This window comes from Harpia harpyja, chromosome 6 (genome assembly GCF_026419915.1).
Source record: "Harpia harpyja isolate bHarHar1 chromosome 6, bHarHar1 primary haplotype, whole genome shotgun sequence".
In the NCBI taxonomy this organism is placed as follows: domain Eukaryota; kingdom Metazoa; phylum Chordata; class Aves; order Accipitriformes; family Accipitridae; genus Harpia; species Harpia harpyja.
In genome coordinates this window covers 22,934,186-22,958,205 of record NC_068945.1, presented here as the reverse complement: position 1 = coordinate 22,958,205, position 24,020 = coordinate 22,934,186, and the positions used below count along the sequence as shown (strand labels likewise).

Here is a 24,020-nt window from a genome sequence, read left to right as displayed (position 1 = left end):
GTAGAACATGTAAAAGCAATTAGTTAAGAAAAATAGTTACCTTACTAAGTTCCTCAGAAAGAGGAAAGCAAGCATCTCCACTCTCCGAGCCTTAGTCTTCTCCCTTCCTAAGTAACTACATGTACTGTGACAACTTAAGACAGTATAATGAAACCAAACCTACAGTTCCAATTTCTGGTATCATTTTGTAGCATGCTTACAATATTGTAGTTCTGCAGCCACAGTATTATTATTTGTAATGCTGGTGATTAGTTACCAAGTCACCATTCTACTTACAGCCCCTTGAGTAGCATCCGGTTGCCATCCAGAATAATTTTCCTCATATTTACAGATTTTTCAATAGAAGTACTCACACAAACAAAATGCTTCCACCCTCCTATATTTCAGTATGTGAATAATTACGTACATTAATGAAAAGTTATTGATGCATATAAGAGGGGATTTTTTGGTCTTAAAATAAGAAGAACTAATCTGTGCATCTGTAAATAATTACTTCTCTGTTCATGCTCATGGCAGGCCAGTGTGCATATGAGGACAGTTTTTTAAAAAATAACTCATTCTTTATTTATTTAGCTCATTCTATTCAATTATTCCATAAATAAAATTTATTTTATTTAGCTCATTCTTTATTTTATTTATTTCTATTTGTCTGTTGTGCAAAATTTCTGCAGGACCTTGCAATGTTTTTGCTATTTAAATTGCCAAAATATGTGGCTTCAGCATGCTCCTGTCTACACTTGTTCTGGTTCATGACTCCTCTTTGTAACCCGTAATGACTAAATTCTCAGCATCCCACTTTTCCAACAACAAATGATTCCTCAGGATAAGTGACTGATTAAATCATCACTGCTTCTCCAGTGCATGCATAGATTAGTTTCCTTTTCAGTGCCCACAGAAATGGGTTTTCAAGAGATTGTTTTGTACCCGAGATCAACATGGGTATTCCTTAAATAGAAGGAAATTTTTAAAAGCAAGAAAAGAAATGAGCAAGAAATAATGACTGGCTTTAACATTAATAGCCTAGGATGATGATGGGAATGACATAAAAAACAGCAGCAAACAAAAAGTTGCCCCAAACCCTGAATACCTGTTGAACCTGCAAACCCAGAAAAACAGAACCTTTATTGCAAAAAGTTATGAAAATACTTAATCCACGATCATGCAAAATTTAACTCTAATTAATAATAAACATAATAATAATAAACATAAGTAATATCATTAATTATATCAGAATCACCTTATTTTGATTTCAATATCATCACTACATTTTTATGTTTGCTTAAAAATTTAAAAATACTAGGGGGAAAAAATAGCACACTTCTGCCTTGCATGTGGCTTCAAAATACAAAAATAGCAACAGAATTTTATTTGGACTTCTATAATGCATATCTAAAAAAGAATTTTTTCCAGAAGATTGAAATGAGGTCCTTACAGAAGGAAAATATTTGACAGATATATTAAAGAACAGATTAAGTAAGAAAAACTTCAGCTTGCTTAAGATGTTGTAAAACACTGAGGATGTGTTGTCAGTGGTTATGTTTTCAGTTCCCAAATATGCATGTATTTCACAAATTAGAATGAAAATATTTTTAATTAAAGCAAGCCAACAAAAAGTTAAATACAACAGCTGCTTCTCAGCAGTAGCTTTTTTGCAGGATTTCAGTGCAGAGAGATAAATCTACCCAATTGATCTAGAAGTTTATTAAAAGAAGAGTAAAACAAATCAAGAAAAATTCCTGAACTGCTGAAGTTTTGAAAAAGAGGTGCTCTCATTTAACCTCAGTCTTCACCTGAAAACTAACAGTGCTCTTCCAAACTGACCAGAACCCAGACAAAACTACTCACAAACTTTAAACATATTTTGGGATTCTTCAGTAATGAAGTCTCTAGAAACAACAAAAAGCATTGTGGAAAACCTCAAAATGATAACTACCATGTGATCAAAAACCATAAAACAATAAATACCATATGAGCTGACCAACAATCTGATACACAGAATCAGATTAGCAAAAATAATCTGAAAACTGCAGTGACATTTACTGCCAAAGGTACCGCCATTTATCCCGTAAACTGTTCCAGAATTACTATTAACAATAGACTGGCAAAAAGACAGCAAACACTCTAGATCAAATATTTGAGACACGAGCATTAACAAAGAAGTGCTGGACCATAGAGGTGCCCGTATATTGACGCAAATCAGAGTGACACCTTAGCTACTATCCTGTGTAGTATTAAGGCGTTCAGCATTCATAAAGCAATTGGAGCCTTACAGTAAAGCTGCCAGAGAAATGCAGAACACATATTTGATAAAAATTGAGAACAGGTGTTGTTTGCAAGTTTCATTTCAGTTTTTGCAGTTTTTTATTCCTAAAACAATTATTTAGGATAATAAATTCAATACTTCGAATAAATTACTTCTAAAACAAATTTTTAAATAGAAGCACACAGATAATATTAAAAAAATTATAGACTGGAAAATAAAATCTAAAACAAATTGACCCCTAAGTAGTACTAAGGAAAACATAAGAATTGCCTAGATTATGACATAAATTCCCAGACAGCAGTACCTGCTTACACCTACACCAAGAAGATTTTAAGTCAAACAAATGTCTTATCCTTTGGGGGAAAATTCAAGAAAATAAATTCAGCTGAAAAATCAAATGGGGTAAGTGAAACCAAAGCACTCAGTGGGCACTCTTATTCAGAAATAAGTGGTTTAAAGCCCATTTTTAATTAAAGAGTTACTTAAAAAAAAAAAAGAAGATTTCTAGCTCTGAATAATAGCAGTGTTTAATTCAGAAGAATTCAGGTGGGCCTTTATTCCATTCACATAGAGCATTAGCCTAAATCTGATTAAGCTCCTTTTCATTCTGATAAAAATACAACCACGCTGAGGTTTATTAATGAAACAATATAAACAGTAATGTGGATCAATTTTCCTGAATCTGAAGTAATGGAAAAATAAGAGACTGAAATCACGGTTATTTTAGGCTTGTTACATAATGAAATAGAAATGTATAGCTACAGCCATCCTCAGATATTAGAGAGGTAAAAGAAATATTCCACAATATGTTGTTACAAGCTGCCTTTTAAATTAAAAACTATTACAGGTTTATTTAGAATTCTTATTAGTGAAACTAATTTTTTTAACTTTTATTAGAATGTGCTTGTTCTTTTGGTTTCATAAAAGAGGTTGAACGATAAATCTAATAGAACCCTTAAATTCTTCAACTTTTAGGATCCTCCATCTTCCAGTTTAGGACCTATCACTGTTTTTCTCTTTCCTTGCTGTTATCCTCACAGCCTTGCACCTACACACTCTGATAGTGTTGTTATGGTGGGGCTCTCATGGGAAACGACTGCCACCAGCATAAGAAACACCCCCTTCTTCCCCACTTTTCCTACCCTTTTCATTCTAGCTCTTATGTTAGGGAACCCCCAAACATGCACGCACAGACCTTAATAAGCAACTGGCCACGCAGTCCCTGCGCTCATGAACAGATGCTCCAATCACCACTAAAGGCACCAAAAGCAGGGACAACCAATAAGGGGTTTGAGCAGGTCCTTATGAAGACAATATAGTAACACTGGGAAAAGCACTATTGGGGAACCAACCACTGTACTTCAGAGGATGCTTGTCTGGGAACCCTGGTGGTTTTACTTCCCAGCCAGCCACCAGGGAGAGTTTTCTCTTTCCTCTCCTCTCCCTCCTCTTTTGATTTTATTCTTCCCCAAAAGCAACTTTCACCATTAGAGTCAATGTATGCCATCAGCTACAGACCCTACTAGTAAATCTTCATGCATGTAAATTTTCTCCAACATCCTTTGTGCAATACTATCCCAACTGGTGGATCATGATATGAAAAAACTACTTAAAACTGTCTCCACAAAATGATAACATAAGGAAGAAAACAGGATATAATCCAAAAATGTCTTGTGTCACAGCTAGACAAAGGTGGCATCTTCAAATTGAATAGGAATCTAATTAGCTACTGAACAGACAGTATTTGAACTTAGGAGTTCAAACTCAACTTAAGAGGTGAGTATTTGGAAGGTTTGTTGCAAAGGATATTCCTTCATGGATTTTGTGCAGCCCAGAAATGTACGAGCTCAAAAAGTCAGTTATTGCAAAAGTATCTTGAAGATACAGAAAACGCAAATGAGGAGGTAGAATACTTTTGAGAACTTGAGACTGTTCTAAGCATGCTTTCCCTTTACAGCTAACCTCACAATAGACCGCATTTTGGTCATTTGCTTTGTGTAAGTAGTATGCTTTGTTAGCCACTCAGTACAAGATGTTTCAAAACAAAACCACCTAACACAAACACAAAAAACCTTCTAGTACTCACCTGAAGAGTGTCAAAACAGAGGTGATTCCGAACAGATTTAAGCCTTCATCATCATATAATAGTTCTGCTTTGTTCTGGGTAGGAGGGCTGACAGCTTCTTCATCCAGAAGAACTAGTAAGACCTTTACCGTATCTCTGCCACAATACACAGTGCCATGATTTATGGAATGCAATTTTGGCTGAAAGTAGATAAAATTAAAAGGAACATACAACAGAAAAGGTCAACAAGCCAGACCAATAGCTCACCTCCAAAAGCAACCCATATCAACACAAGGTGTGAGAATCCCTTCCTTCCCTTTCGCAGTAAGCATTTATGAGGAACCTGCCCATGGGAAAGTTTCTTCCTCATCCCAAGCAATTAGTAGAGTTTGGATCACTGCCATCTGGAGGTATACACTGATGAGCAAGCCACACAGATAAATATACAAATCTGTGATGAAACTGTGCAGCAGAAATTAACATATTATTTTCTCACAACAAATTTGAGTGCTATGGGGTACACAAACACATTGTGGTGAAGTCCAACTCCTCTGACTAACAATCTGTTAAAGCAGTTGGTTAAAAGTGAGATTTCCATCAAGATTTGACAACAGAGGTACTTGGCACAATCTCCTGTTGTTTGGAACAGGATGAATTCCTCACAATTTTCCACAAGAATAAAGAATTCCTTAAAGAAAATAATAATCCACATCTGGAAGTGCTCAATGCTACAGTCAGCAGTACAGATGTAGAACTCCATAGCCACTATGGGACTGCAAGAATTGCAAGTTTGCTATATTTTTCTTTAAAAGTACTAGGAGTTCCACAGAGAAATTTAGTGCTTAATACACAGTAGTAGATTTTAAAAACTATAGGCTTTCTTATTTACCAATACACAGAAACATTGAATAGCCTGACTTTGTTCAGAGTGACAGGACAAGCAATGAACTACATTTATCTAATCAGTTAACTCCTTTTAAACGCAGTCTTGAAAAGATCAAATTCTATTTCTCTCTCTATTTGATTACATCAATTAGTGTATGTAGCTTTCAAGAAACCATAGCAACACATGTCAGTCAGTTACTATAAGTTATAATCAATAGCTAGAAATAGCAATTACAGAAATGGTTGTTACTTGGCTTTATAGAATTGGCCTATTTCAGTACTATTTAATTTCCTCAAAAATTATTCTGAACCTCTTCAGTCATTACATCACCACATCATAGATTTTTATAAAATGTCATGTGTGTCACGGTAAATTTGTCTTAATGAGAAAAGTACAAATTTGGCATCATCTTGACTGGTTATACACAAAGGAAAAAAAATAATCCTTAGAATATAGCGTAACCTCCTAACTGCCAAAAGATGACCTTCAGAAATCTCATATACTACAACAGTGACTTGGTGTACTAACCATAGACTAAAATCCTATTGTCCAAGGCACAACAAGAACTTTAGGCAAGACAACAATCCCTGCCATAAAAATCTTATTAGTAAGCTTAAAATCATGATTTGAATTGGTTTTTCAAGAAAACTGTTGATCAGTCTTTCAAGGGTAGTGACCATTAGCTGCTCCAGACTCTTCTGGTTGGTTCCAGAAACATCAGCCAGGTTCCACTTACAGCAGTAATTTTCTCAGGAAGAAATTAATCATAATTCCTATTAGTCACTCATGCAGGCTTCAACACAAAGTAGTGCTTCCTGCTGCATAAAGTAATAACTTTTCCTGGAGATCTAGATTCTTATAAAACAGGTATTTGGAGGAAAACTGAGCAATGATGGAAGAAAACTGCCACTGCCAGGAGAAAAGCAAATATTTTTTTAACAAAGTAATTCCTTTCAGGTACATTTTATGAGGAAGTAGCCTTCCCAGGAGCTAGTGGAGGCATCATTTTCAGCTCTATAGTTAAGATCAGAATTTAAATTTGCACTCAAAGAAATGATGCAATCTCTTACAGATGAAAAAAAATAACATCCTATCAGAACCAGAGCTTATTCTGAATATAGAACAATTTTTCTGAAAAATTATAGCATCAGGGTTTGGGAGTTTCTTTATAAAGTAAAAACCAAAACACAATAAAAAAAAACCAAAACAAACAAGCTATATGTAAAACTCAGCACAGAGCATTAATCTTTGCTGTCCTGAGATCTTAATGGAATAATACAGATGCTCTAATTTTTTTTATACAGCTCAAGTTCATTTGGAAAACTTATGAGGTTTTTTTGTACTGTTTGTTTTGTTTTTTAATTAGTAATGGTAACCTACCGCTCTATATGCTTAGCAAAATGTTCTTCCACACCAAGCTCCACTAATATAAGCAATTTTATATCAGTCCCTTTCCCACCCCTCAACTCTGTGAATCACATATTTAAGAATTATCATTAAAATATACATTCATCACACAATCTTCACAAACTTCATTTACATCAACAAAAGAATTCCCCACACCAAAATCAAAATAGCATCTTCACAACACCAACAAAGGCAGACAATTTACACACACTCCACCCCTTGTCCCCACAATTACAAACCCCAAAATTCCCCACACTTATTCCGCTCTCTAGCGATGTTCAGTCCACATTTTGCCCCTTACCTCTCCCAATTACTGTCCTTAGCTCTAATTTGTCAGGCCCCACATTGGGTACCACAAAGGACTGTGGTGGGTTGAGCTTGGCTAGCCACCAGGTGCCCACCAAGCTGCTCTATGACTTCCCCTCCTCAACAGGGCAGGGAGAGAAAATATGATGAAAAGCTCATGGGGTCAAGATGAGGACAGGGAGTTCGCTTACCAATTACCATCATCAGACTTGACTTAAGGAAATTAATGTAATTCATTCCCAACTAATCAGAATAGGACCCCTCCCTTCTTCCCAAACTCAACTTCACTCCCAACTCTTCTACCTCCTTCCACCAAGTGGCACAGGGGGATGGGGAACGAGGGTTGCAGTCAGTTCCTAACACTTCATCTCTGCTGCTCGTTCTTCCTCAACTTCTTCTTCTGCTCCTGTGTGGGGTGCTTCCCATGGGATACAGTCATTCATGAACTTCTCCAGTGCGGCTCCTTCCCACAGGCTGTAGTTCTTCAACAACTGCTCCAGCATGGGTCCTTTCCACAGCGTGCAGTCCTTCAGGAACAGACTGCTCCAGCATGGGTCCCCCACGAGGTCACAGGTCATGCCAGAAAATCTTCTGCGTGGGCTCCTCTCCATGGGCTACAGTTTCTGCCAGGAACCTGCTCCAGTGTGGGCTCTCCACAGCGTCACAGCTTCCTTCAGGGCACATCCACCTGCTCCAGCACAGGATCCTCCACAGGCATGGTGGATATCTGCTCCACTGTGGATCTCTGTGGGCTGCAGAGGGACAACCTGCCTCACCATGGTCTTCCCCACAGGCTGCAGGGGAATCTCTGCTCCGGTGCCTGGAGCATCTCCTCCCCCTCCTTCTTCACAGAGCTTGCAGTCTGCAGGGTTGTTTCTCTCACGTATTCTCACTCCTCTCTCCCAACTGCTGTTGCACAGCATTTTTTACCGTTTCTTAAATGTTATCGCAGAGGCACTATGACCATCGCTGATTGTCTCAGCTTTGGCCAGCGGTAGATCCATCTTGAAGTGAGCTGGAACTGGCCCTGTCCGACATGGGACCAGCTTCTGGACTTTTCACAGAAGCCACTCCTGCAGCCCTCCCCGCTACCAAAACCTTGCCACGTAAACCCAATACAGCACTAGATTTGTCAAGCCAAGTGGCACATCAGTCACATCCAGACCACAGTCATCTCTGATGGCTCTCAGTTACATCCATACTGTGGTGACTATGGATGTACCATAGTGAGTACGGTGAAAAGGATTAGCTTAAAGCCCATCGTCCTCTCCTACATACTCAAGTTTCCTCACTGAGAAGAACTATAGTAGAATCCGCCCATCCACAACTAGATGGGATGTTCCACCAATCAGTTAAACTCAAGAATCGATAAAAATTTCAACATAGAACCACAGACTCACAGTAATATAATTAAGTTCATGAGCTGGCCTCACGTTCCCATTTTGAGAAAAATATTAATCCCATTGAGAGCACTGTGAAGTTAAGTATTTAACCACGTTTCCTAACAACATCAGGATACAACCATCTTTGTTATCTACTGCCTCAACAAGGATACTGGTAAACATTTCTACAGAGTCAGTAGACTATGAACTTGACCTATGGAGAACAATAAGAAACACAAACCATTTTGGAAAAGCAATTTTTTGGTTAATTCTCTGAAGAATGAAGTTTTACTAAAATAGTTTTACCTGGCTTATAATGATTTAAATATTTTTTTAAAAAATTTTTTAGTAATACAAGTAGCTAAATAAAGACAGAACTGATAACGGTGATCAATTTTTCAGATGGGGAAGAGAAAGAAATAGAAGGATATGAAAGGGAAGCAGAGGAATACAGCGATAAAAGGTGCAGGGAAAATAGGAAAATGAGGACGAAATACATACTCCAACTGCTTAGTGGAAACACATTTAAACCAGTTTAAATAGCCACTAGGGTCTGGCTGGTTTAACCTCTCAGAAAAGAAAAAGCATATTTGAAGCCTGATTAAAATTTGTTTAAAATCTTATATTACCACAGGGTAATTCCAGTGATTTCACAAAACAAAGCATTCTAACAATGTACACACATTCAAAGTGTCTATAAGTTTTAAAGAGTTTCCTAGACAAAAACACATGACATTAGGTATTTTATATATCAACAATGTAAAATAAAATAATTAAAGCTGGTTAATGTTTTCATCACTATAAAGATCATAATAAAACCTGAGTAGATTCAAAGTACAGAAACCACAGATAGAAAGCCTGTACTCTGCTCTCCACATCTGACTTAAAGAACTTTAAATATCCTGATTCCTTCCGTGAAAATAAAATAATTAATAGTTTCCTTAGTGTGTTGAAATACTGAAAGAACAAAACTTACATGTTGATTGTTTGGGGTTTTATGTTTATTCTCCTCCCACTCCCCATTTCACTATGTTTTGGACTTCTTTCATATTTAATCTTACTTTGAATGCCTTACCCTTTGAAACACTTGATGCTGAGCTAATTAAAACCTGTGTATTTTAATCAAAATTACTGATACATGTTCTCAAATCTTAATTCCACTTTTATGGGGGGTTTTTCGTTTGGAAATCTGTTATAGCTCTACTGCCTTGAAATTAGTGGCAAACCTGACAGTTATAAGTATCTACATCTATAACTGCATGAACGAATTAAGTTTTGAAGAGTATTTTATTTACAATTTTGAGGTGAGAAGTTTAGTTTAAGTAAATCAGCTTTTTGAAATCCACACTGTAATCCTGAAGCATAAGTCTTTCAACAACTTTTAAACCACAGTGTAGAGGAAACGACACTGCTCTGTACTGTTAGGAAAAGATAATACTCTATATAAAGTCCTTTAAAAAATAAAAAAGAAACAAAACAGGCAAAAGACATTTGCTTTCTTGTAAAGCTAAATAGTAAAAAGAAGAAAAGTCCCATTACCCGTGCTGGACTGACTCCAGTAGTGCTGGCAGTCAAGACTTCATGTTGTGAATCGATAATATTTTTAATCTTCAAATCCAAATCTTGTACAACTTCCTCTACTGCCTGACAGAAAGGATCCCCATTGCTTTGGCCTTTTATCAAATGCATCTTCACTGTTGACAGAATTCGCCCCCCTGCGATTCTGAAAATAGGCACAGGGTCATCTCCACATTAATCTTGGCAGCACTTGTATACCTATTAGTGTTGAACATAGCCAGTCTTCACAGTTAATCAAAACTCTTCAGAGAACAGCTTTGATCTTTTAAATCAAACAGCAGTGTAGAAGTATTGTCCAACATAATAGTTTGCTAAAAAAAAAAAATATTATAAGGAAAGGTAATGAATTCAGCATTTAGTAATACTCTGAGCTGCAACACAAAACTAACTTCTCCATAAAAGTTCAAAGAGAAGTACTGTCTTTAAACCAATAGTTACTGTTTTGCTCGTAAGCTGCTAAGTGTAAACAAAATGTTTCACTAGAACATGCATTCCAATTTAACAGGCTATTAGATTTTTTGAGTCTTTTGTGCTTCATGAAAGTGCTTCAAAATATCAATCTGCTTTCAATTTTATTTAAATAGATACTAATTAGACTAGATGAACACCTCTGTTTGCCATAAAGGCATACACTATTAATCTCTTTTTTCATCAACTAGAAAAAATGCCTACAGAAAAGAACTTAGTAGCTTAATTATGAAATGTCCATGCAGTTTGACATTAAAGATATAAATAATTGAATCTGATTGATATAGGGGCTTTATTTCAACTCTTCTTATAGAAGGATAAGGCAGCATTTGTGAGTGCACCTAAACTATGTTTAGATTGTTAATTTTATTTTGTGGTCCTGTACCTTGAACCATCCACATTGCATGTATGATAGACTACTGTTGGGATCACTTTTGCATTAGAACTACCAGGTCTCTCCCCAGTGAAACTCTTGACTGATTAGCAGGTACAGTTGTACAGATGATGCTCCAACAGGCAGTATTGAGAGAACTGCACCATGTCTTGCTCCCTCAGACTTGCAAGATCCACATATTCTATGAAAATGGAAACAGAACAGGCTGCCAAGTAGACCACATTATCCAAGTATGTAAAAAAAAAAAAAAAAAATCAATTTTTGAAGAATCACAAGAAAACCCAAAGATCTTGTGTCCAAAAAATAGCTACAGGGACTGAGGCTCTTGTGACAGTGCACCTTCATTTACCCAGACCTGGTGAATGAGGAGAAGCAGTTATAATTCCAAGAATTCCACTGGCCATTTATAAGTGCATATTTCCACTCAAGGGTTGAAAGTGCTGCCCTGAACAACACTGTTCAAAATTAATAAAATAAAATAACTTAAAGTTTATAATGATAGTGAGCATAGTCCTATCACAAGAATGCAAAATCCAAGTGTTAGGAGTGAATTGCTCATTTTGCAAGTGTAATGTGTGGTGGGTATGGCAAAAGCCATATGGAAGTATGAAGGTAGGAATTGCTAGTCATGAGGCACTACTATGACCTATGACTATGAACCAGGTTAAATGAATTAGCTAGGGGATCACAGATCTTATCTCAGAGATGATCAAAAGCTATATTGAGACAACGAATGTGTCTTGACTACTTTAATGAAGATTTAGTGAAAGAGAATAAACCCTTCGGGTTAAAAGCTTAATAATTTTGTCCAGCACCTATACAAAACATTAAGCAAAAGACTGTATGTTTTACCCTTGCTTGAGTTTGGGCAAATAAAAAAAGCATTATAAGAACCACTCAGCTCCTACATCATATTGCATCTTTTCCCAAAAGCTTTTTGGAGTTGCAGGCTGCTTGGAAGCTTTATCATTAATTCTCCAGTCTTCTCAGAACATGGACCCATCATCCAGACCAACAAAGTGGATTATAATCAAGATTCTCCTCACCTCACCAAGCAATCATTTATCTTCTGTTTAACATCACATATACATAAGGACTTCATTATTTCCCCATGACATTTTGTCTTCAATTTCATTCTCTTTCTGCGTATTTTCCTCAATCTTTTTCAGAGTGTGGTAGTCTATATTTTATTTTTAGCTCTAATTTTTAGGGTTTTTTTCCCCCCTCCCCTTTTACTTTTTCACATAGTTATTTTCACCTTTGAATACCAGCTGATAACACATATAAGAATAAAGGAAGAAATAAAATCATAACAAGAGGCACAAAGGACCTATTCTTCAAAAAAACTGATTCCCAGGAAAAATAGGTAGAACTCTGTGTTCAGAAAAATACCCTGAACTGAAATTAAAAATTGAGACAGCACTCAGGACAAGTATCATAAACATTTTCTCTGTTCTTACAAGGCATGTATTTATTACCAGTATTGGAGACAAGATCCTGTGCTTGGGGACACTTCTTTTGGAGTTGTACAATCACATTTCATATCCTTAAAGTAACGTAGATTCTCTGCGGTAACAGTAGTGACTCAAAAAATTAAATGAAAACAAGCAAAAAACACCTCAGCCTTCCAGTTACCATGTTCTTGACAAAACATTTCCAATGAAGCCAGATATGCTTGCGATGCTAAGTTCAATTATGAGACTGATTTCCTGTTAGGCATTCTTTTTTTAAAGTTTTATAAAGCCAAAGTATAATGTCAGACAAAAGCAGCAAAAGCAACAGCAATTGTGTTCATTCTGAATTCCTGCTCCAAGAATTTTTCCTTTGCAGTCAATCTGCTTCATGATCTATTGCAATCATCCATCTTCCCTTTCCAACTAACCTACAGTTTCTTTTTCCAGACTTTAAGAAACACTAGCCACTTTCCTGCAACATCTAACAATTGGATAGGATGGCCAACCCTAAAAAAGAGTAGCCTGTTAAATCCTGCCTTTAACAGGAGTATTACTGAAGTTTAACTTTTTTTCCTAAGAGTTAGGTTTATAATCCAAATCAAAGCAAAAATGCAGCATGTTGAGCGTAATCTAACATCAGCCTATCTACCTCCGACACCAATATTTTTGATTTAACTATACCATGGACTGTACAAAACAACTCCATATTTATTCACACACCCTGAACTCTTGAGCTGCTATTGGCACATATAGTAGAATTTTTAGATACATCTATGATGCTGCAAATCACAGCTCTGCCAAAAACCCAAAGCAATGGCAAAGGCTTTTCATTACTCCAGGCGACATAGCCAAGAGTGAGATGATGACTAATTTTTCAACTTCCTCCATGCTCCTGCCTACCTACCCTAAAAGGATACCTTGCAAATTGAAAGAAAGGTATATTTTGTACACGTTAAATTCTGAAGATACATTTTAGAGTTCTAGTTAGGAGAACCTCCATCAAATGAAACTCCATGTGTCTACATTCGTATAAAATATAAAATGAGTGGGCAGAGCTAGGTAAGAATAGGAATTGAGCCAGAGGAAAACTAGTTTATTTATATTGTTTCCTGTTAAAATACATGGAGGGAACTGGGCCAGACACCTTAGTGTTTTGACTTATTCTGGCTGAACAAGACTCCTGTAAATAACTTAGAAAACCTGAAGTTAACTTGAAACTTTTTTTTGGCTTTTTTCCAGGTCAAAACCAAATATTTCCACACAATTCTCAGCTTTAACTTCTACAGATTAAAGATTATTCAATTCACATTAGATTTGCAGGCTTGGTTTAACAGAAAAACTTGTGCTTTGCAGAAATTTAGGCACAATGTATGCACTTAGCCAAAAGAAAAGTCACCATGTGAAGTGTCTCTGCACACAGGTTAAGAACTATCCAGATCTTAGAAAGGATAGTAAAAAAAAAAAAAAAAAAAAAAAAAAAGGATAAAAAGATGCTGGTGTACCTCTGCTCCAAAAACCACAATTCAGTCTAACCACAAGAGAACGAAAAGTTCAAGGGGAAAAAAAAGAAAAAAAAAAAAAATCATCCAGTGCAAGTTGTCAAGGGGTAAGAAGAGAGCACTGCTAAAGAAAAGTTGTCTCAAAGATGCATATAGCAACTGTAGCCAAGTCTCCTGATGCTTCTTGCCAAACTGCTTTATTTCCCTCAGCCCTAAACTGACAGTTTCCAAAATAATACCCTCAAATGAGAAAAGCATTGTACTAAATGAGTAGTATCAGTTCTATAAATACTGTGTTGAACCTAGAACTCCAAGACAAACCAGCAGGTGAAAGGATTGACTGAAGTTGTCTTTGAAAGCCAGGTTCAGTCCTTTCTGTCTACAGGTATCTTAAGCTTATCTATGTCATTATAATTTTCACACATTTTACACACATATACATGTATGTATGCTGGAAGAAAAAGTATTATTATACATATAGCACTGGGCATCAGTTAATTAAAATAATTATGCCCTTAATTTAAATGTTATGCTCTGTGACTCAATTACCTTGTAGCTTTTCACTGAGGAAAAGAAAAAAACTGTGATAAAAGCATTTTCTATGTTTATTTTTTTGCCTCTATTACCCAATGCCAACTAAGGATATTTGCTATTAGAAGTAAAGTTCATTTAATCTCTTTTTCTCCCCATATTCCTTCTTCTTTTCCAAGAAAGAGTTCCAGTCCCCCATCAGATATACACAGTACTAACTGGAGCAAAGAAAAGGAAAAGTTTATTCATACTTCAACCAGAATTTATATAAACAGGCCAAGACATAAAATGTTGATCTAATGTGTGTGGATTAGTACTGAAACAGTGTGCCATAGCTTATGCCATTTTACACCAGAATATAACAAAATAAGTTATGTTGTGAGGTTTGTTTTATTAGTCTTGAATATACTTATAAAATGTTGAATCTACCTTATTTGTGCTATTTCATGAATATTTCAAAGCTTACTACAGAAAGCCCTAACTGACCATGTCTAGCAGTTTCAAAAAGTACAGTCAAGTCAGTCTCAGTAGGAGAGGCATCCTTTTAATCTCTGTAGATGCCATCTAGAGCACAAATGGAGATGGCTAGCGCTCTGTCCATGTTTGTAGAGTCCTTTCTGTGGTAAAAAAAGTAGCATCCTTTTCCCAGATAAGACAATTCACTGGATCAAAAAACAACTTAAGAAACAACCATCTTGAAGATGAAACTATACATTAATTCAACAATAAATGTAATAGTTCCATTTAAAGCAATCAAGTTACCTGAGCAATTTCAGATGCACTATTAGGACTTCATTGTTAGTGAGGTTTAAAAAGATTAACTAAAACCATGAAGATAAAAGGAAAATGTGGTAAAAATGCTACTTGGGTTTTTGGGGGGTTGGTTGGCTGTGTTTTGGTTGGGTTTGGTGGGGTTTTTTTTTTTGTTGGATTTTTTTTTTTTTTTTTTTTTTTTACACAAAAAAGACACCCTCTGCCAGATTGCTCCGATATTGCTCTTTTATGGGTTTATATTACATAACAAATCAGTTGAACTTAAATGAACTTAAAATATCTGGCATTGTACTAGAAAAAAAATAAGTCTATGAATGGAATAAGGTTGAAAACTGTTATCTACTTTGCAGTTCCTAACAGCTAGAAGGGCAGCAAAGTTTGTTTTGAATATGGAATTACATGGGCAAAGTTATCAGTCTTCAGATAATTATTATAGCAGCAAAAGATATGAATTTTAGTTCTTCTTAATTCTGAAAGAGGAGCAAGAAACCTAACTGAATTCAAGAATGAACTTGATACACTAAACAAAGCAATGCCATTTGTCTAAAGCAATAGAGAACTGGAGAGACCTTGTTCCTTTCCAGTCAGCGTGCCTGCTAACAAGCTTTCTCTGATGTTTCATTCAGATCATAGGCTGCTGGCATGAAATATTCTATGATAAAGTGCTTCAGTCTCACATCCGTGGTCTTTTAAATCATACTGAAGGAGGACTCTTATTAAATCCAGTTAGCAGTAAACATCTGTCAGTTACCACTATGACAGATGTTGTAAAATAGCAATTTTTTTTAAAAGCTAATAAATAATATCATCTTCTGTTCAGAGTCACGTGCAACAATATTCCTTTGTTCAAAAAGTATGAACTGAAAGAAATCCCAACTAGAAAACCCACTGCTAACTTTATCTATGATAGAAATAACCAAAGAAAATCCATCAGAGTAACTATAAATGCTAAAACCCCAATCTTTTAGAAACAACCACCTTCCAGTGTCTGGCAGGGAATGTTCAGACACAAAAGCCTGGATCCAACAGTACAGTGGTGATCTTCTACTGAGTGGAGTCAGCAAAGTCCAAATGTGACCATCAGCATATCTGTCCAGTATTCCATAGTAAGTCCATAGCAGAAGAGACCTAGAACCAAGCACCCTTTCCCTTCTTTGATGGCATGCACTATTCTTCATTTGCTTCAGCAGCTGGAGAGTGTCCAACAAGCACTACTATCTTCCATTACACAGTCTCAATTTACACTCTTATTTCCTATCCACAAAAGCCAGGACTGCCGGTCAGGTGGTGAGGAGAAAGCATGTCATCACATGATTAAAGACTATGTTAAAGCATGCATCTCAGGCGGCTGAACTACGACTTCACTGGCAGCCTCTAAGTGTTTAGTTTTGCTGACAATATTCAGTTAACTTTTTTTTTTTTTACATTAACAAGTTCCCAAACATTTTAGATCAACAGTGTGAACCAGCACTAAAAGAGGAGTAGACAGTTCAGGTGAGATTCATCTCACCTGTCTTATAGCTAGAGAAAAACATATATCTACATGAAAGATGAAGTGAATCACATGCTAAAAATGCCTTATTTGCATCAGTGCCTCTAAAGGGAGTTTAAAAAAAAAATAGTACAATGTAAAAACTCTACTTGTTAACAAGGCATTGTATAAATCCTATCTTCTGTCACTGGTTGCTTCTACTAAAAATATTCTCAGATCTTGCGCCTGCTTGAACCCTTTTGGCCTTACATCACCTGTGCCCCAGTCCTATCTATTTCTATCTCATTTTCCTTATCAAACCATCTTTTCTTATGTTGAGGTAATTAATTTATAAGAAACTAATTGCATGCCTTGTCTATTTTGCTCCTACTGAGATTATCACATAAACAAGCTCCTCTACTTACCTAAAATCTAAATAACATCTGCAAGAACTCTTCTTACAGAACTGGGGCCTTAGTGTGCAAAGTTAATATGATGCAGAAGCACTTTTATTTATTTTCTGGAAATACATCTTTGTGGAAAAGACTAAAGTAGCATACAGAAGAAAAAAAAAATAAAAAAAAAGAGTTGAGGATATGGACAATATTCAAAACCTGATAAAAAGCAGAACAGACTCCTGAAGCCTATTCCAAGAACAGAAAAGAATATATCAAAATTCTATTATACTAAGGTCAACATTTTTATTCATTCATTTCAACTTCTCCAACAGAGGTAAAAAATAGATCACAAATATATAACTATCTAACTTATGTAGTGGGAACAAATGTCTTAAAACAGATTACAAACACCTAGAGATCATGGGGTGGGAGGGGATCACAGCCTTTTTCTTTGTTATAGATTTAGAGAGCTGTTTTAGAGCTTGATAAGAACTGAACAGTTATGCAATTTTTTAATTTAAAACTATATGAAAAGAGTAGCAATCTAAGTCTATTCTCAAACGCAAAGAAGCAGGATGTCAACTAGAGCTTCATCTACTGGGTAGAAGAGCAGGACAAAATTTATCTAAGAAACAATACAAAATACCAATGCTTTTATCAGAGCAGTAACTGTGCCTTTAAAGTAAACCCAATATTTTTTCTAATTATGTTATATGCATAAATTTTTTAAAAAATCAGTAGTTCATGTTAATTTGGATATCAAAATTTCAACAATAAAATTGTATCAGTGAACTTATCTAGATTTTAAATGTATCTGTAAAAGAAAAAGTAATTGTATCAAAACACTCATACTACTAAAAAATTCCACCTCAAACAACAGATGAATGCATTATTACTCTAATTTTTTAAATGATACAGAACTAAATATTAGGTGAAGACCCTACCTTGGACCCTTCGGAGTTTTGCATTTTATTAGACCCACAGTAAAAGCACAGCAAAAAATAATCCTGTTGCTAAGTATTCTTCCATGTCGCTGCTGCTGCTTTTGCTGTATTGCCAAAAATTTCTATCTTTTAGCTTGGTGGAAGAAACCACACTGACTCTTCCTCAGGAAGTGCCACCATCTAAAAGATCTGGCACCCTCCCAAGAACTTACTGAAAAAAAAAAAAGTTGGTGTTCTGTGAGTGTCTGCTCTCACCAAGATTAATTTTGGATAATCATACCAAGCAACGCTCCTCAAGTCCAGTGACAAAGCTACTATAAAAGTAAACAACTACTCTTGTCAGAGTAAGATTCTTGATGAGCAGCCATGCGTGTTCCATGCTACGGTTCCATTGTTCCACCATAACATATCCAACTTAATAGTTCCCTCTAGACATAATCACTTTCCTGCAATTTACTGAAAGTTACCAGGATTGGAATTATGGGCAGGGAGCTGCCAGACTGCTTCTCAAATCTGGATTAGAGAGAGGCCATGGAAACAGATGAACTAGTAGTTTGATATCTGTATGATGGCATAAGGGTAAGATTTTTCAATCCAGCACTGATATAAAAGTGCCACAGAAACACAGCCTCCGTGTCTTCTTTTTAATTAAGGGACTATACTTGAATTTCAATATCTAGGACATAATGCTCCGTGTATTCTCCAGCACCAGCCTAAATTAGGGAGTTAAGGAATGGGAAAGTAAATTACCAAATCACAATTTAATTAAATGCAGTATTGTACAATTGGGACACTTAAGATACCACATTTGAACTGTGATGTCTCAAGTCAGAGTTACCCTCAAAAGATCAGCTTTTTCAACTAAAGTTTTCTATTTTCTTGCAAATCCAATTTAAACCACAATTAAGTTTATTTTAAAAATTTTTTACTTCTAAATATATTTTAAAACATTCTCAACATTAAATTTAAATGAAGACAATCAGATTAAAGTATATCAGTATTTCCATTATAAAGTTAGATGTATATGTAAAGCAGATAATTTACTTCAAAATTCTGTTAAAGTACATTAGTCTTTGAAGTGGCAAGCATTTTCAGGGAAAATTTTTTAAGAGTCTGGTTTAAACATAATTTTTTTTCTTATTAAATAATTATTTTCTTACATAAGCCTTTCTGATATTTTTCTATTTCTTCAAAATGCAAGAGCATTCTTAAGTCACAGGCACAATGTTTGTTAACATGGTAGAATAGAATGGTAATATAGGCTTAATTTGGCTCATTCTATATAATCAGTAACTTTCACTGTAAATATTTAAACACCAAAATATTCTTCATTTCAATGATGCTATTAGTTTAGAAACTAAGGTTAGAGTGTCTAAGTTCTCAGTATTTTACCAAGAAACAGCACATTGCAAATACTCTAAAACAGTGTAAATAGATTTATCCAATAAAACACAATAAAACCAGTTAGAAGGAATAAGCTCCTCATGGTTACAGAGCTACAACTTCATTGGAATAACCAAGACATGGTGGGACAGCCTGACAGCTGGAGTACTGCAAAGGATGAATACAACAAGCTCTTCAGGAAAGACAAGGTTGGGGATTGCCCTCTGTATGCATGAGCTATGGAGGACCTCTTCTACTGGACAAACAAGAGGCTCATTGAGAGCTTGTGAATCAGGTTCAGAGTTTGCTATAGTCAACCCAACCCATGTGAGGAAACAGGCAAAGTATTCTTAAAGCAAGTCTCAGCAGGCTCTGTATCAGACCCTGGTTCTTACAGGGCACTGCCCCAACATCTGCTGGAAGAGCATCACAATAGGATGCAAGCAGTCAAGATATCTAGAGGGTGTCAGGGATACTGGATGGGTGACACACAGGGTTACACACAGCTGGGTCTGCTATTCACTAACAAAGAATTGGTCAGGGATGTGGAGGAAAAAAAAAAAAAAAAAAAAAGAATCAGCAGCAGCCTCGGCTGTAGCAATCATGCAGTACTGGAGTTCAAGATCCTAGGGGAGAAAGGAAAGCAAGTAGTAGAGTATAGACCATGACTTTAGGAGAGCAGATTTCAGCTTATTCAGTGAACTGGTACATGGAATCCCATGTGAGAATTCTAAAAGGCAAAGGAGCTCAGGAAAGCTGACACGTTATTAATGACAGCATATTACAAGCACAAGAACAGTCCGTCACAATATTCAGAAAAACATGTAGAAATATCAGTAGCCCAGCTTGGCTAAACAGTGAACTGATGACAGAGCTTCAATGCAAAAAGGCTTTACACAGGATGATGAAGGGACAGGTTATGAACAAATAATCTAGAAACAGGGGAGGTCCCTGACAAATGGAGAAACACAAATGTTTGCAAAAAAGACCAGAAGGGCAGTTTGGGGAACACAGGCTCAGCTGCCTCACTTTGTTACCTGAGAAAATAATGTAAAATGTCCTCTGAGAAAACATTTCTGGGCATGCGAAGGATTAGGTGCAGGCTGATAACAGTAAGCATAGATTTATCAAGTGTAAATTATGCCTGACCAATCTGTTTGCTTCCTATAGTAGACTGGCTCTGCAGACCACGGGAGAATGGTGGATGCCACTTACCTTGATTTTAGCAAAGCTTTCAACACTGTCAGAAAATACTCTCAACATACAAGTTTGGATGTTATAGTCTGGATGGACAGACAACTAGATGTGTTAAAAACTGGTTGGATGATCAGGCTTAGAAGGTAGTAAACATGTACTGTATCTGGAGGCCAGTAACAAATGGAGTACCATAGGGGACTACCCTGGAACCTGTTTTTTTCTTTTAAATGTCTGGTGGTGACTCACTGATAAAAATACATGCCTATCAAGTTTGCAGATGACACCAAATTGGATGGAATGGTCAATATGCTTGAGGGCAGAGCTGCCATGCAGAGATACCTAAATAGATGGGAGTAATGGGCTGACAGGAACCATATGAAATTCAACAGGACATGCAAAGTCTTGGAAAAGGATAACCTCTTGCAATGATACAGGCTAGGGAGCAGCTCTATGTAAAAGGACCTGGGAGTCTTGATGCGTGTTCAGCAAGCTAACCATGAGCCAGGAGCGTGCCTTGGCAGCAAAGGCAGCCAACAGTATCCTTGGCTGCATCAACGGTAGCATAGCCAGTAGTCTGAGGAATGTGATTATCCCTCTCTAATCAGCACTAGTTGGACCAAATTTAGAATACTGTGTCCAGTTTTGGGCCCCCCAGTCCACAAAAAACATTGATAAACTGGAGCAAGTTCAGCAGAGGGCTGCCAAGCTGGTCAGGGAGACATGCCCTGTGAGAAGCAGCTAAGGGAACAGCTTATTCAGTCTAGGGAAGAGAAAGCTTCAGGGGGATCTAACAGCTTTCCAATACCTACAAGAAGGTAACCAAAAAGATGGAGCCAGGCTCCTCATGCTGGCAGTCAGTGGAAGGAAAAGAGACAACAGGCATAAATTGAAACGAGAGGTCCCAACTTGACATAAGGAAAAAAACTTTTCACCATGAGGACACTCAAGCAGTGGAACAGGTTGCCAAGAGAGACTGAAAACCTCCAGGAATGGAGACTGCACAAAGCTTGACTGGATAAAGCCCTGATTAACCTAGGCTGACCCCATAATTGACCCTGCTTTGAGCAGGATGTTGGACCAAAAACCTCCTGATGCTCCTTCCAGCCTGAATCATTCTATGATCCTACGTTTAAGGAGTCCTATAGACAATGTTTTGCACATGCTTGCACAACCCTCCAGCAACTTTAGAACACAAAACTCCAGGGCTGCGTGAATGCTATCCAATTAACTCAAACATTCAGCACAAGACCAGATAAAGTCTCATGTGCTTTCTTTCCCAAAATACTACTGCATGTCCAGATGCAATCACAGCTTCACAAAGACAACACATAAGAAATAGCATTTTCCCTGTCAAGGGAAAGCTCAATGCACTAATCCACGTGCACGATCAAGTCAAGCTGTATAACTTCTACAGTTGACTGCAGAAGACTGCTCATGGACCTGAAATGAAGTCCCACTCCAAAGCATCACACTCACTCAAATGTGTTGAATGAAACAATACAGCTAACTTTAAACAGCTACTAAAGTGAGCTGTGCAATAGTGGCACCTAGTGGTCAGTGCTTACAGCGAAGTCAGGGCCCAATTCAAGACGAAAATTTACTGCCCATCTACCAACTTTGCTACTCTACAAAATCAGTTGGGGCTTTTGAAGTGTATATATATATATATATATATATATGTATATACACACACACGTATCTCTATATGAACCAAAAAGTGCAGTAACCAATAAGACAAATGCCCTTCCATCATTCACTTTTAAGTCACACACATATTTTATGAACTTGAAAAAAGTCATTCCAGAAATAGAATAAGTTCTTTCCAGATGCAAGAAGCATTATTGCCTGACCTAAGAGAGAAACATGTCCAGAATGGTGGATTAGTACTGCACCTTTTCATTTATACCAACAGAAAAGAGTTTCCAGATCCTCAGGTGTATAATAATCATCTACTTCACTGACAAACACAACATTGATGTGTTTCTTGTCAAGAAACAGGCACAAAAAGTAGAACATGCAAGCTCTCTATTTACTGCATAAACACTGCCCAAGAATCTGTAAATAGTTCTAGTGTTACAAGTTTTACAGCATCCCCAAACTTTAAGGAAAGTTCATGCTACTGATTCTTGAAAGATTAGTGATTTCTTCTAATCTTAGGCATCTGGAGAACAAGGAGAGGCAAAATTGAACCATTTCAAAATTCCAGAGATTTGTAAGAATGTTGGTTCTGCTCAGTGAATACACCTTGAAACTACCCAAGTTCACTATATCTTTCCATTTCTCCTGCTATCAGGTCTGCTTGCACTTCGTGCCATATTTGAATCAAATCATCATAGTTTCATTAAATTTCCACTCTGACAGTTTTCCCTTCCCTTATTTATCTACTATTCACTTTCTTAGCCTAATGACCTGGGGATGAGAAACACATTTTTGTTATTCTCCATAGGTTGGCAGGTGCTTGGTTGCACCATATGTCCTATTATGTTCAAAATATTCTTAAGCACACCTCATCACTGTCCAACATCTTCAATTTGGTTTCTAGGTTTCCAAAGCAAAAGAACTTAACTCAGGCAGATGAAGAAAGCCTCTTTTCAACGTGTTCCACAATGTACCAAGCATTTATTTGGCTACTTTGTATTTTATGCAAGTTCAAGTTTCATAAGATGTCCACTGTAACAAGATGAAACTGAAATAACAGACTTCTAATCATTAAGTAAACAACCAAAAATACTGCATTTTTCTTGTGGCATAGCAAATACCGAGACCTGGTTTTTGCAGCTTGGCTGATCTCTGCATCAGAGAAACAGCAATACTACAGATAGGTTGTCGTTTGCTCAGATTTCTCAGCACGCTTCTAGAGACTAAACAATGGGATCTTTTGCTGCATTGTTGCTTTTCTCCCTCTGCTCTTTAGAATGAAGTAGCAAAAGAACTAGAGAAATTTCTTGTGTAAAACTGCATATTCTGGAATTCATAACTGTTACATCACAGGCAGGGCATACAAACAGTCCTTGCTCATATGGCTTACCAAACACTTCAGAAAAATACTTTTTTGTTCACCAGTGTTGTGACTTTTACAGTTTCTAAGCTACATACTAGTCCTATAATATTTGAGAACTTCAGCATACTAATGAAGATTCTTTCAAAGACAGCCAACTGATTGGTATATTTCTATAAGCACTGAGCTACTATATAGATACATACATAGAAATAGCAGTATTTTACATCTACATTTTACATTTACATAGGTTATAAAGCCTATATAGAGTACAAGAGATACTAGAAACACCACAGTACAACTAGCTTCCATTCTTGGTCAGTGATACAACCAACAACACCTACATGTATACATGCAAACTAATGAACACACCAGAATCTGATGTTAATGAGATTTATATCCCAGAATAAATGGGACAGCAGGTACAGCAGAGGAAGCAACAGAATAAATAGCTGAACGCTGAAAAGAATTTCCAAGCTCTAGAGAATTCTCCAAATTAGAAACTGATAATTCCCAGCAACTATCCCACTCCGATTTTTCTCACATGCCTTAAACAGAAGGGTAATTAACAAGACATAGCATTTTATGTTACACTTTGCTGAACTGTATATACCTGAAAAAG

At 36.6% G+C, this 24,020-nt stretch overlaps 1 protein-coding gene across 2 annotated transcripts in view; it reads right to left on the bottom strand.

Annotated features, from left to right (window-relative positions):
- PARPBP (PARP1 binding protein) overlaps nt 1-24,020 on the bottom strand; it is a 55,072-nt gene that overhangs the window by 12,779 nt on the left and 18,273 nt on the right. For both annotated transcript variants that reach the window (XM_052790188.1, XM_052790187.1), the window contains exons 7-8: nt 9,849-10,032; nt 4,350-4,528 (exon numbers count right to left, since the gene is read on the bottom strand). In XM_052790188.1, coding sequence (XP_052646148.1) covers nt 4,350-4,528; nt 9,849-10,032 — 363 coding nt within the window. The remainder of the gene's footprint in view (nt 1-4,349; nt 4,529-9,848; nt 10,033-24,020) is intronic.